Below are 13,370 nucleotides of genomic sequence, written 5' to 3' on the forward strand. Positions count from 1 at the left end.
CAGGAATTGGGCTGTATAAGGTATTTACTGGCAGAAAAAAAATGTTTTACTATCCAAAGCTAAAACAACAAGGGCATAAGATTTAATAGACGGAAAGTTGAACAAATGACTGAAGGTTTAAGTGACCTGTCAGATGCAGGGAATCATCCATTGAAGTCTGCAAAAACAGACCATGTCACCAATGTGTACTGTATTGACACATGAGTCAGTGGGAGAAACCACTAAGTACAGTATTTTACTTCAGAGAAGGGATGATTTCTTTTGCAGGGCGGGTAGCAGAAGTATTTAGTTCCTTCTTTGCAATTATGTGACTAATTTTAGCAACAAACTCACTCTAAAGCTGGGGTGTCCAACCAGTGGCCCACGGAGCCCTCTGATGTGGCCCGCGACCGCCTGATCTGGGATAGAATAGAATGAATACTGTTATTAAAGGTCAGTTTATTACTAAAATCACAGTGTTATATATGGGCATATCTGCAGTGGTTACTGGGCTGCTTTCAAACTGATCCGCAGGTGCAGAGCAATTTACCTGCGGGTTATCTGCACTGAGCCATAGACTTCTATTATTACCTGCGAGTTTGGTGAGCTTTCTGAAGGTGCACCAAACTAACAGAATATAATAGAAGTCTATTGCAAATTGCAGGAAAGCCAAAGGTACACTGCGTTGCACACGTGGTGCGGGTAAACCGCAGGGCATCAGTGTGAAAGCAGCCTTGGACCTCTTTTACACGGTCAGTCCGAAATTCCAAACAACTGGACCCTCCATTCACCTCCAAGTAGTGGCAGACATAAACCGACTTGTACTCTACCTGCAATACGATCCGCTAAAAAGTATAGTGGGTTGTATCCGTGTCCACTCTCCAAATGCAGCGTGGACACAGACATGCCATCCACCCGCTCCGCTCATTATGGCCGGCGACCGGTTACTAAGTCGCTTAAGTGGCCCTCACTCTTCAAAAGGTTGGGCACCCCTGCTCTAAAGGATACCTGTAGGGAGAGTAGGCTGAGTAGGCTTATTTTATGTCTTTAGTACTTTTGCTGACCTGAAACAAATATTCATAGAAAGGTATATGACTTTCATTTAGTTTGCTTTCCAGGTCAGTGACAACCAGGTAGAAATGTGTGGGGGTGTATAGCAGTGTGCAGGTGGTTAATTCAAGTTCCCTGTGGTCACACCCCCTTTAACACCTAAAGTATTGTATAATGTAAGTTACATGTCCAGTGAGGTATGACATAAGCAAGTAAGTGTTTACAGTTTGGCAGAGTAGAGTGGGAACTGGCCAGGAAGGGATTACTTTCACATGATTGGCTGGCTTGAACACATGTTGAACTTTATGCAGGAGTTTGCTTCTCACAGTCTGGAGTCAGGCTCAGAGGCTATAGCAGTAGAGATGCACCCACCTACCAGCTGGATAAGTACAGAAGTAAGTCACCCTGGTGGATGACACCAGCTCACCTAAGATAGTAAGTACTAACTGGTGTTCCCCAGAGCTTCCGATGGTGGGGATGGGTTTTTCAGAATGTTAGTACCAGGACGTGGTCCACCTGATTTCCAGGGGCTAACTGTGTTCCATATGTGTTTCTAACTGTGAGGGGATGGGACTGTCTAGGAGGAGAGAGAGATCGGTGTCCATACATAGTATGGACACACAATTTGTCTCCTCTCCCCTAAAAGAACACTGAACTTTGTCAGGAGCGATTGCAGGAGCCCCGCGGCACTCGCATTGGCTCCGGGCACATGCTGTGGGCGCGTGCGTGCTCCTAGTGGCCAAAAGGTGAAGCGACATATGGTAACGTTTCGCCCAACTGTACCATTCTGCTGCAGTAAAACTACGGCGGCTGGTCGCAAGCGGTTAACTAAAAAGAAGGTCACAGCAGGTTGTTGGTATAAATTAGTGGGCTTGCTCGTATACCAACATAGATGAAGCTGAAAACCTTTTCATTATTATCCTCCTCTCCACCATGGTAGACCATTAAAAATAGACATAAACGGGACCATAGCGTAATGCAGTTTATTTAAAATAGTTGAATTAAACAATGCCAACAATTGGCTGCTTACATTTATAGGTGCCTTTTCCCGGGACTGGGGATAACAGCATAGATCACCAGGTACAGGGTCTGCAGCCGCCTGGCCTCCGCTCCGTTGTTGGCGTGCGTTCCACCACCGTGGTGATGATAAACCGGGAAAGAAGAATAACCAGAAGTATCGTGACCAGGATGTGCCTCGACATACGTTTCGTCTTACAACGTCATCAGGAAGCATCTAAAACATATGACACAATTTGCAATGGAGGTGCAACCCTCCTATACACAAATACTACATTTATATGTAGTGTAGGGAAGCCCCTGAGTCAGGAGTTATGTTTAACAACATAGTAAGATGACGGCTGCAGACCCTCTACCTGGTTATCTATGCTGTGGTTCCTCCCGCAAGCTCTTGTATTGACATATGAGATGGAGGGAAAGACCGGTTCCTGTGGCAGGAAAGCATGTTAATCAACACACCTGAAAGGTTGAATTTTTGAAGAAGCATTTCCTAGCAAACTAAACTCAATTTTAAATATTTTTCTAGTAGGCAGGCTCTTTATTGCAAAAGAGACATGCAATGTCACTTCTGCAATAAAATAAACCTCTTTGCAGATCTCTGCAGAATGCAAAAGTGGCTATGCATGCATAGCCCTGTTTACATTTTTGTCACAGTGCCAGTGTGCCAGGATGAGTGACTCCTGTGCATGCACAGAAGTGATGTCATCCTGCAACGGTCAATCAAGACCGCCAAAAACAATACCCAGAAAAATCTGGGTATAAGATGCTGGTGCCAGCAAGGGACCTTGCAGGCATCAGACCATTGGAGCAGAGGTAAGTATTGCTGTCTTTAATTGTACTAGTGACGCACTGATTTTTGGAAATTCTTCTATTGAGAAGCAATGGTAGCTCTAGAAACAGGAGGTCTTTTACAGATAATAAAACAGGAAGAACCAACCAATTATTTTTGTGGGGTCCACTATCAGAATTTAGAAATATTCCCATTTGTTGTACTTAATGAGCCATGAGCAGTGCCAGATTGACCTCCTCCAATTGTGCCTGCATATTTCTGGGGCTGAATTCACTTGAAGAGCCAGTAACCTTTTATTTTTGTTTTATTTATTTTGGAGCTTTCTTTTAGTGATACTTGATCACCACTGGTTTTTTTTATTATATAAGTTATAAAAGACCGAACATTTTGAAAAGAAAACAATATTTTCTACTTTCTGTTATAAAACATATCCAATGGAAAAATAAATTTTCTTCATAATTTTAGGCCAACATTTATTCTGCTCCATGGCTTTGGAGAAAAAAAAATTAGAATAAGTGTAAATTAGCTGGTTTGTGCAAAAGTTATAGAATTTACACACTATGATATATATATATTGGAATTTATGCAGCTGTTGATGTTCTATTGCAATGGCGGTGATCAGCGACTTATAGTTGGAGTATGATAGAGTTGCGGCCAATCTCACACTAACAGACACTATATGGGAGGGTCACTAACTGGCACTGATGTTGCTAGTGACACTAATAAAGTGATAAGTGATAATACTGTACACTGACACAGTACTAATGATACTGGCTGAGAAGGGATGAACATTTAGGGGCAATCAATCGGTTAACGGTGTGCCTAATGATATGTAATCTGTGTAATGTGTGCTGCTTTTACTTTCTGATCTGGCTGTTTGTTTCTACACACTTTTCAGGGAGAAGAAACAGCCAGATCACTGTTCCCTGTACACAGAGTCCTATGTGTTTGTACACACAGAACTCTGTGTGTGATTAGACACAGCCAATCAGCTGATTTCACCTGAATCCGCTGCCAAACTTGTGCTGTGTCCAATCACAGCACAGGTCAGAAGGGGCCTGTGCACACCCAAAACCCAGAAGAATGCTGTCACATACATGTACGTGATTGTGCCTGTATCTGCTGCCTGCTCACAGTGTATTTACTGTGAGCGGTCGGCAGGTAGTTAGAATGAAACTCCAGTCACAACTTTTTTATGTTTTGGATGGCGTCTGGAAGTGTTAGGACCACTGTCAGGATTTTATAGCAGTCTGTTTACTACCTCTCTTGGAGACATTCAGGGCACTGCTGTTAGCTATTTCACCTTTCTAAAGTACATCTTGCACATTTTGCAACTTTTCCTATATATACAGTCCATTTGGAAGCAAGTGATACTAATTCTCCAAAGGAAGGCATGAAGTAATCTTTGCCTTGGGTATCACAGTCATTGGACGTGAGGGAGAAGTTCTGCAAAGGGGACATGATAGTACTATAAGGTGGAACAAAATTAAATAGTAACAGAGATAAGATCCACCTGTCCTCTGCCTGCTCTCTCCAAAAAAAAAAAAAAAAAAGATTGTACTGAGGCTTACTATTAAAGCCCCAACTTATGGAAGACCACAATAGAAGTCCTCCCTTTTTAGTGGCCAGAAGTTTAATGCAAGTTTAGTCTAGGGGACGGTGCTTGATTCGCAGATCCCCTTTGCAAGCAATTCTCCCTTGTGCCACAACAGTGGACTATCCTTTGACGTCCCCATATCTAATGCAGGACTATGGTTTCTGCATTAGTCTTGATGACGTCAGAGGCATCAGATCTCCACAATGCAGGGAAGAATAGGCCAAATAGTGGAGAATGGGACCGGTCTAAGCATCTGGAGGAACGTGATGTAAACAAATGTAAACCCCGCAGGGGTTTTTCAATTAGTTGAATAAATTGTTTTGATGATTTATTGCATGACTGATGGGACCATTTTTCTTGCAGGGGTCGTACAGGGAAGATTCGGGTACAGTCTCTGAAGATTGGACTTATATCTCTGTCCAAGGGACTTCTAGAAGAAAAATACAGATGTAAGTTACTTAATTTTGATTATTGGAGGATATGTTGTGTGTAATAGTAAATGTTATCTGATATTTGGTATGGTTTCCAGTTCTATCATAATGTTGCCATAAGCTAAACGACATAACATACCATAGTGTAAAATTATATTTGCACAATACTTTATTTAAAGCGGTAGTAAAGTCCGCTTTTTCGTCTATACCTACAGGTATGCCTATAATAAGTCACATAGTAGGCTTGAGAAAATATAATTGTATGCGGTATTAGTTAAGGCAGATTGTGCTTCTCTGTTGTGATTCTATTGAATACCAGACCATTTTTTACATTCCATTTATGCATAATTCTAGTTGTTTTGAAATTTGAACTATATATATGAATTATTCAACCTTATATATGAGAGCGATGTGGTTGAAACTGATTATATTCTGATGTACAGGTTGTAAAAACTTCCTTGACAGCCCTAATAGTAGTTTATTGCCTTGGATCAAATTTTACTTTTTTTGTAAAGTAAGGTAATTTTCTTAAGCTTCCTTGAGCTTAGTAGCACTATGCATTTGTATGTGAAAGGCCTGTGAAGAAAACAGGTTTTAAAAAAAACAACCTTTAGCAGCAATATCTCATTTAAAAGTTTTCTCTTCCATCATCGAAGTACCGTTAGCAGAGAAATAAGGTATGTCGCATGGTTTGGTTAGATTGAGTCAGACAGATTTGTAACACTTTCTATACATAGTTTTGTCCTCTCCTTCACAGTTCCAACAATTTAAAATGAGATTTGGCAAACCACTTCTTGGGCCGTCACCATGTAATCACAGGCAGTTCAAAGCTTGCAGACATGATAATGACTATGGGATAAGTCTCTGTAGTGATTATTTTTGCATTGCATGTTCTTTACTGTTCTGTATTACTATTATGTAAACCACTTATCTACCATATACTATTTTACTGCTTAGTATGTAATAATCCATAAAGTACATTTTTGCAAACAATATTTCTTTGAATGGCCATATTTTTAAAATAGTTTATGGTAAAAGATCATGTGCACTTATAATAATATCAACAGAATATTCTCACATTTTTAGACTGCCATTGAGCTTAAAGGATTATTTTACTTTAAGTATAAATATTTGAATCCCTTCTTCACCCTCTTGATAGGTAAAACACAAAAAAGCAACCATGTCCTTTAAATTTCAGGTTAGCATGCTGACATTTATTATACATAAGTCAATCTAGAGGCTTGTTTTCCCTTCCTTTAGACTTTCTTCCAAGAGCTTGGATAGTTTCCAGAGAGAGTAAACAGTACAGTATTGAAAAAATATTTTACCCACTTATCAATCAATATACTGGTCATGAGCTTTCGCAAGTGTTGCATTCCCTGAATGAGAAAAGCAAACAGTCTCCGCTGGGTCAGTTCCAAGCATACATATATAATGCAAAATCGCTTCCTGGTGTATATATAATTTATAATATATACTCTTACGGCATTATTTATACAGACAAACGCACAAATATTTCAGGACAGAATTGTCGGCACTTTGTAATGTATGAAAGCAAAGCGATGAGGAAATGCCCATTGCATATAATAGTATTAAGCTGCTTTACAGCAGAGGTTTGTAATTTTAGCTATTTTTGAGAATTAAAGTTTTTTTATAAATAATAATAATTATAATAATAATAAAAAAATAATAATAACTACAGTTGATATAAAAAATCGACACACCCCTGTTAACCACTTAAGGCCCGGACCATTTGGCTGGCAAAATACCAGAGCACTTTTTGCGATTCGGCACTGCGTTGCTGTAACTGACAACTGCGCCGTTGTGCGACGTGGCTCCCAAACAAAATTGACGTCCTTTTTTTCCCACAAATAGAGCTTTCTTTTGGTGATATTTGATCACCTCTTCGGTTTTTATTTTTGCGCTATAAACACAAAAATAGCGACAATTTTGAAAAAAATACATAATTTTTTACTTTTTGCTTTTTAATAAATACCCCCCAAAAAATATGTATACATTTTTTTTCCTCAGTTTAGGCCAATACATATTCTTCTCCATATTTGTGGTAAAAAAAATTGCAATAAATGTTTATTTATTGATTTGCACAAAAGTTATAGCGTCTAAAAAATAGGGGATAGTTTTATGACATTTTTATTAATATTTTTTTTTTACTAGTAATGGTGGCGATCAGCGGTTTTTATCGTCACTGCGACATGGCAGACAGATCAGACACTTTTGGTACGATTGTGGGACCATTCACAATTATACAACGATCAGTGCGATTAAACATGCATTGATTACTGTGTAAATGTGACTGGCAGTGAAGGAGTTAACCACTAGGGGGCGCTGTAGGGGTTAAGTGTGTCCTAAGGAGTGATTCTAACTCTGGGGCGGAGGGGCTATGTGTGACATGACATTGATCACTGCTCCCGATTACAGGGAACGGTGATCAATGTCAGTGTCATTAGGCAGAATGGGGAAATGCTTTTTTACATCAGCATTTCCCGTTCTTCCTCTCTGTGAGACGATCGCGGGTATCCCCACGGACATTGAGTTAGCGGGACCCGCAATCACACTCACGGAGCTCACGGCGCACACCGCTTCTTAAAGGGCAACATACAGGTACATTAATATGCCTGTATGTGCCCTTCTGCCAACGTATATCGCCGTGAGCCGGTCGGCAAGTAGATAAAATGTCAGTTTTCTGTGATGTAAACACAGTTGATTGATAATAAATGGCTTCAGCCAAACACTAATCATGAGTGAAAGAAAAGTTTGTGTTATGTTATCATTCATATTCTCTGAAAAATGGCCAAGAAATCATAAATTCTGCCAGGGTATGTAAACTTATGAGCACAACTGTAACTGGGGATGTAGCTGTGTTCAGAATGAAGAAATCACATTTAAACTCATGTTAAACATGAGTCAGTGCACACCCCCCATCATTTAAAGTGCCTCTGATTAATCCCAAATAAAGTTCAGCTGTTCAGTATACATTTTATTAGTCACATCCTTCAGCAAAAGCCATGGTCCACAAAGAGCTTCCAACGCATCAGAAGGATCTCATTATTAAAAGGTATCAGTCAGGAGAAGGGTACAACATAATTTTAAAGGCATTAGATATACCATAGAACACAGTGAAGACAGTCATCATCAAGTAGAGAATATATGGCACAACAGTGACATTACCAAGAACTGGACGTCCCTATAAAATTTATGAAAAGACATGAAGAAAACTGGTCAGGGAGGCTGCCAAGAGGCCTACAGCAACATTAAAGGAACTCCAGGAATATCTGGCAAGTACTGGCTGTGTGGTACATGTGACAACAATCTCCTGTATTCTTCATATGTCTGGGCTAGAATGACAAGACGGAAGCTTTTTTTTTTACGAAGAAAAACATCCAGGCCCGGCTAAATTTTGAAGTCTCCCAAAAGTTTGTGGGAAAATATGTTATGGTCTGATGAAGCCAAGGTTGAACATTTTGGCCATAATTCCAAAAAGATATGTTTGGAGCAAAAACAACACTGTACATCACAAAAAGGACACCATACCCACAGTGAAGCATGGTGGTGGCAGCATCATGCTTTGGGCTGTTTTTCTTCAGCTGGAACAGGGACCTTAGTCAAGGTAGGGGGGAATGTCCAGTTCCAACTACCAGTCAATATTGGCACAAAACCTTCAGCTTCTGCTTGAAAGCCGAAGCCTGAAGAGGAACTTCTTCTTTCAGCATGGCAACGACCCAAAGCATACATTCAGTTTAACAAAGGAATGGCTTCACCAGAAGAAAATTAAAGTTTTGGAATGGCCCAGCCAGAGCCAAGACCTGAATTCGATTGAAAATCTGTGGGGAGATCTGAAAAGGGATACACACAGGAGATACCCTCACAATCTGACAGATTTGGAATGTTTTTGCAAAGATATTGCCAAGTCAAGATGTGCCATGCTGATAGACTGAGTGATGTAATAAAATCAAAAGGTGCATCAACAAAGTGTTAGTTTAAGGGTGTGCACACTTATGCAACCATATTATTATTATTTTTTTTTGCTATACTCCCTCCACCTAAAAGATTTCAGTTTGTTGTTCAATTGTACAGTTTAAAGGTCACATTATAGGTGGAAAAAGTTCTTAATTGTCTTATTGTGCAGACTTTTTATATCCACTGTATATACATGTGATAAATGGAATGAAAATCTTATCAATGTGTGTTCATGCCGAGGTTGACCTTATCACCAAAAATCCTTTAGGTAAGAAGGATTTTTGGACCCTACCATTCATTGTGTACCTAGATAGAAATACGTATTGTGTAGCTAGATGGATAGATGAATGGATAGATTGATTTGGAGCTACATACAGATGAAGTATTACCTTTGTGATACACTGAACATTCACTCTTAAGCCAACCATAGATGGATCATTAAAAAAAAAAAAAAATTGTTGTCCAAAGAAAACCTTTTTTATAGTTCAAGTATAGTTACAGTAACTGCCTATATCCTCTGATACAGGAGGCAAATATTTATCTTGATCCTCTGCCACCTTCACGTCTAGATTGCCACACCGTCCTCTGCCAGCAATACGTGGCTACGTTACACAAATGCATGTGCCATGACATCACCATGTCCATGGACATCAGGACACCACCATTGGGAAGCGACGCCAGCACTTACACTGTCTAGCCACCCACTGGTCCTGCACATCTTATGGAGCAGGGTGCAGCATCGGATTAGTCCCCCAGCCCACCAGTAGCTGGAGCACAGGGGAATCTACTCCCACCATAGGCACAACAGGAGCACACACTAAAAGGCATATGAAGGAGCCCATAACCCCTCAACAACAGGAACATAGTAGGGGGAGCCCCATGTGCCAGATGGCACATCACCAATCCCCCAGGCTGCCACTACAGTCTGACCAGTATGAAATAAGGTACCTGTGTGCACAACATTTGCTACAACAATACTTTAATAATAACACATATTACAACAGTATAGATTTATTAAATCCTTTGCCCACTTTCTGAATTGCAACAAAGCTCACAGCAAAAAATTGTCACCAAAATGTATGTGAATGAACAGAATTTATAACTACAATCACTGTACACGACTCAATACTGCTAAACTAAAACAAACCCTTTATTGAGATCTTAGTAGTCCTTATGAAGTGTTTCAGCTGACATTTTCTGATATGCTGATACAATACAATGTGCATGTGAAATATAATATACAATAAATGGTAGAGCAATAAGTTAAAACATGTAAAAAGGTAAACCATACATTACTTTTTTATCTTCCAAAAATAACAAGAGAGTGTCAAATACGTCAATGAATGTACTCTGTCACCTCCCTTTATAACTTTGAGAATCCAAATGCATGAAACTCTGTGTTTGCTCAGGAGAACTAAATGAATACATTTAACATGCCTGATCAATACAACAATGCAACATATGAATGGGAAATTATGGTATTCCAGTAACTTTTTCAACTACCCTTCATGTTCTGGTCTGAAATATGTACGTTTAACCCTGATCTGATATGGATTACTGCATTACTGTCTAAGGCAGGCCAAACACGGTGCAAATTTCTTTCCTGCAACCACGGGAAGACAGTGATCATCACTAGCGACTATAGCAGCCTCTAGTGATAATTGTAAGAGAACAAAGCAGGCTGGATGTACCCAAGTTGATTAACCATTAACGGTTCGAATCTGTTAGCCCTTGTACACACGGTCGGAGAATCTGTCGGAATGAGTCTTATCGGACTGTGTCGTCAGATAATCCGACTGTGTGTGGTATGCATCGGACTGATTCCGTCCGAATCTCCGTCCGACCCAATTTTCCAACATGTTGGAAATATTTCCCGACCAACTGGGCCGGACGGACCTAATCCGATCATGTGTAGAGCATTTTCATCGGACCAAGTGCCACGCATGCTTAGATCAAATTCCTACATCAAAGCTATTGGCTTCTAGCCTGAATGTAGTCCCATCGTAACGAAATTACGTCATCACGTTCTGAAAGATCGGATTTTTCGCCAACTTGGCCCGACCGTGTGTATGCAACAGTTTCGGACAAGATCCGACGGACAAAATCCGACGGGCAAAATCCGACGGATTTGGTTGTGGAAATCTCCGACCGTGTGTACAGGGGCTTAGTGTGTTCATTGTTTGCAGAATTAATGAGTGTTTTGACAACTTTGTTCACAATTTTGAAGACTGTATCTCTCTGATGAAACTGCTCTGTGATAAGCGTCCTGTTAAAAAATTTTTTAGAGACAACCTTGAATGTCCATTATAGCTATTGTGTTTTTGTTTTTTTCTGCTGGCATCTGCTATTGCGTGCATATTGTTTTGTCCAAGAGTAAAGAACAAATTTCTCTCTGCATCTGTCAGATATTGTCACTGTGTCTTTGCTGGTAGTTGCAGGGGGTTATAACACAATGTAATAATTATGTATAAGGCCTAAATCAGTTATTCGTTATTATCATCAGGCAGATTTTGCAGATAGGAGACTCCTAAATATTCACTTTGCTAAATAAATATTGATTTGAGAACTCTTAAAGACTAAAGCAAGACAGGAGAGCTGCAAATTTGACTAATTGGTATATTGGAGCGGCCAGTTCATAATGCAAAAGGAAACTGTATTTGAGCTCTGCAAACATTTTTATTATTCAAAGCAAACTTGCCCATCCAGCCATGTCTCCATGCCTTATTTTGTTAGGAAATCACTTTGGAAACCCCCCTCTAGCATATCTAGCTGTGTTATCTTGAGTAAGGGCAGATGATTCATGTAGCATTTACTTTCTGGAATCCATATCCTTCCTTAGCTCAGGCACACAGGCAGGTGAGTGTGCTTAGCTGAGAAAGCAGCCTCTCTAGATGAATGGAAAAGAATATGCTCATGAAGACTCATGGGATGCATAATACCGGTATAAAAAAAAAAAAACAGGAAGAAAAATAAATAAAAAAACAAAAAAAATAAAGTTCTAAACAACTTCCTACCTTTTTCTAATACTAGCAGCATAACAAATAAAAATAGTTAATGTTGACACGTTTCTTTTAGATGTGATCTGTAATTGATTTGTAAAAAGAAAAACTGTGTTTTGTGCTAACTAATCAATTTTTAGGTAAAAGATAAATAAATGTTAATAGTGTATACAATAAAAATTATACATCCGCACTCAAAAACACTAGATACAAATGTAATAATCCTTTGCAACAATCCTATTGGGCTGGATTCAAATCACTATTAACAAACCAATATCAAAAATAAAATAAATAAAATAATAACCACCAGTGTCCTTGTGAATAAAATAAACCTCTTTAAATTATATATGTGACACAGTGTCCATCATTCATCTGTTGGCGATGCAATGAAGTGTCGCCAGCAAAACCCTCCACCCAAGCAAACACTGCCTATTATCAAATTAAAAGACCCCAAATTATGGTAGATCTTTCAAACATGAAGCTGCGTGGACCTTTGAGATAATGGATCATCAGTCCCAGGGAACCATGCGGCACCTCTACTGGAGACTTCACTCATATCTCCCTCTCCCGCATAGCAATTAGCAGCCTAGCAAGAAAACCTCTAGCGGTGTACTAATCACTGATTTATTGCATTAAAAACTGTAAATGCTACTCACAATAGGTCCAAAAGATGGCAGATGATGTCAGCACAGGCTTCCCGCCGGATCTCCTACACACACCTATTAAATTATGTTGCTGATAGAGGTTGTTTAGATTCCATGTGTACATCACGTTCAGTGCCCATGATATGTATTACTATGGTGTTTAAAGTGGAAGTAAACCCTTCTATTGTTTTCAGTCAATGAAGCTGCCATCTTGGCCTCTAATGATTCTTCAACTGCCATAATGCTGCACATGTGATCAGTTATGAAACCAGCCAGTGGATGGTTTGAAAAGTTTGGTTGAGAGCACAACCAATGTGAAAGTTAGCATTTCCGGCATGCCGGGAATGTAAGTGTTTTTTGAAAATGGGTTTACTACCGCTTTAACTGGATTGATTATTTCTGTTTGACTTGAAAGCTTTCAATAAAGCATTACAAAAAAAATAGTTAAAGCTTAACTAAACCCATCAATTAGTTATATCCAAAGCCTTCCGGGAATGCAAAGAGTCACATTTGCTTATGCTCTCAACCAAACTGTCACCCGTCAAATGGCTGGTGTCATAACTGATCTCATGTGTAACATCATGACAGTTGAAGATCAAACCGAAGATAAGATGGCATCTTTCTTGGTTGAAAAGGTTTAGTTTCGCTTTAATGTTGATTAAGAAAGTTTAGTTCTGCCTTAACCATTAGTTAACTGTTTCCAGTATTCTACTTTACATAAAAGTCATTAGTTAGCTCCCATTATTTGCAGTAATGGAATTGTAAGTAACCAGTATATGTGTACAGCAAAGGACAAGTTTGTGTGATTTTAAAGATCTAACCGTTTTGCTGCTTGCATTCCGCTTGTACATATGGCGCCCAAAAATGTTGTACCAATTTATTTTA

General features: G+C 39.4%; 1 protein-coding gene across 12 annotated transcripts in view; it reads left to right on the forward strand.

The window, feature by feature from the left end:
• The window catches only part of UTRN (utrophin), a 945,243-nt gene that overhangs the window by 855,423 nt on the left and 76,450 nt on the right, over positions 1–13,370 (forward strand). For all 12 annotated transcript variants that reach the window (XM_077486405.1, XM_077486408.1, XM_077486406.1 and 9 more), the window contains one exon: positions 4,797–4,882. In XM_077486405.1, coding sequence (XP_077342531.1) covers positions 4,797–4,882 — 86 coding nt within the window. The remainder of the gene's footprint in view (positions 1–4,796; positions 4,883–13,370) is intronic.

Source organism: Lithobates pipiens, unplaced genomic scaffold, assembly GCF_037356315.1.
Source record: "Lithobates pipiens isolate NorthernLeopardFrog02 unplaced genomic scaffold, aLitPip1_a1.2 Scaffold_18, whole genome shotgun sequence".
In the NCBI taxonomy this organism is placed as follows: Eukaryota; Metazoa; Chordata; class Amphibia; order Anura; family Ranidae; genus Lithobates; species Lithobates pipiens.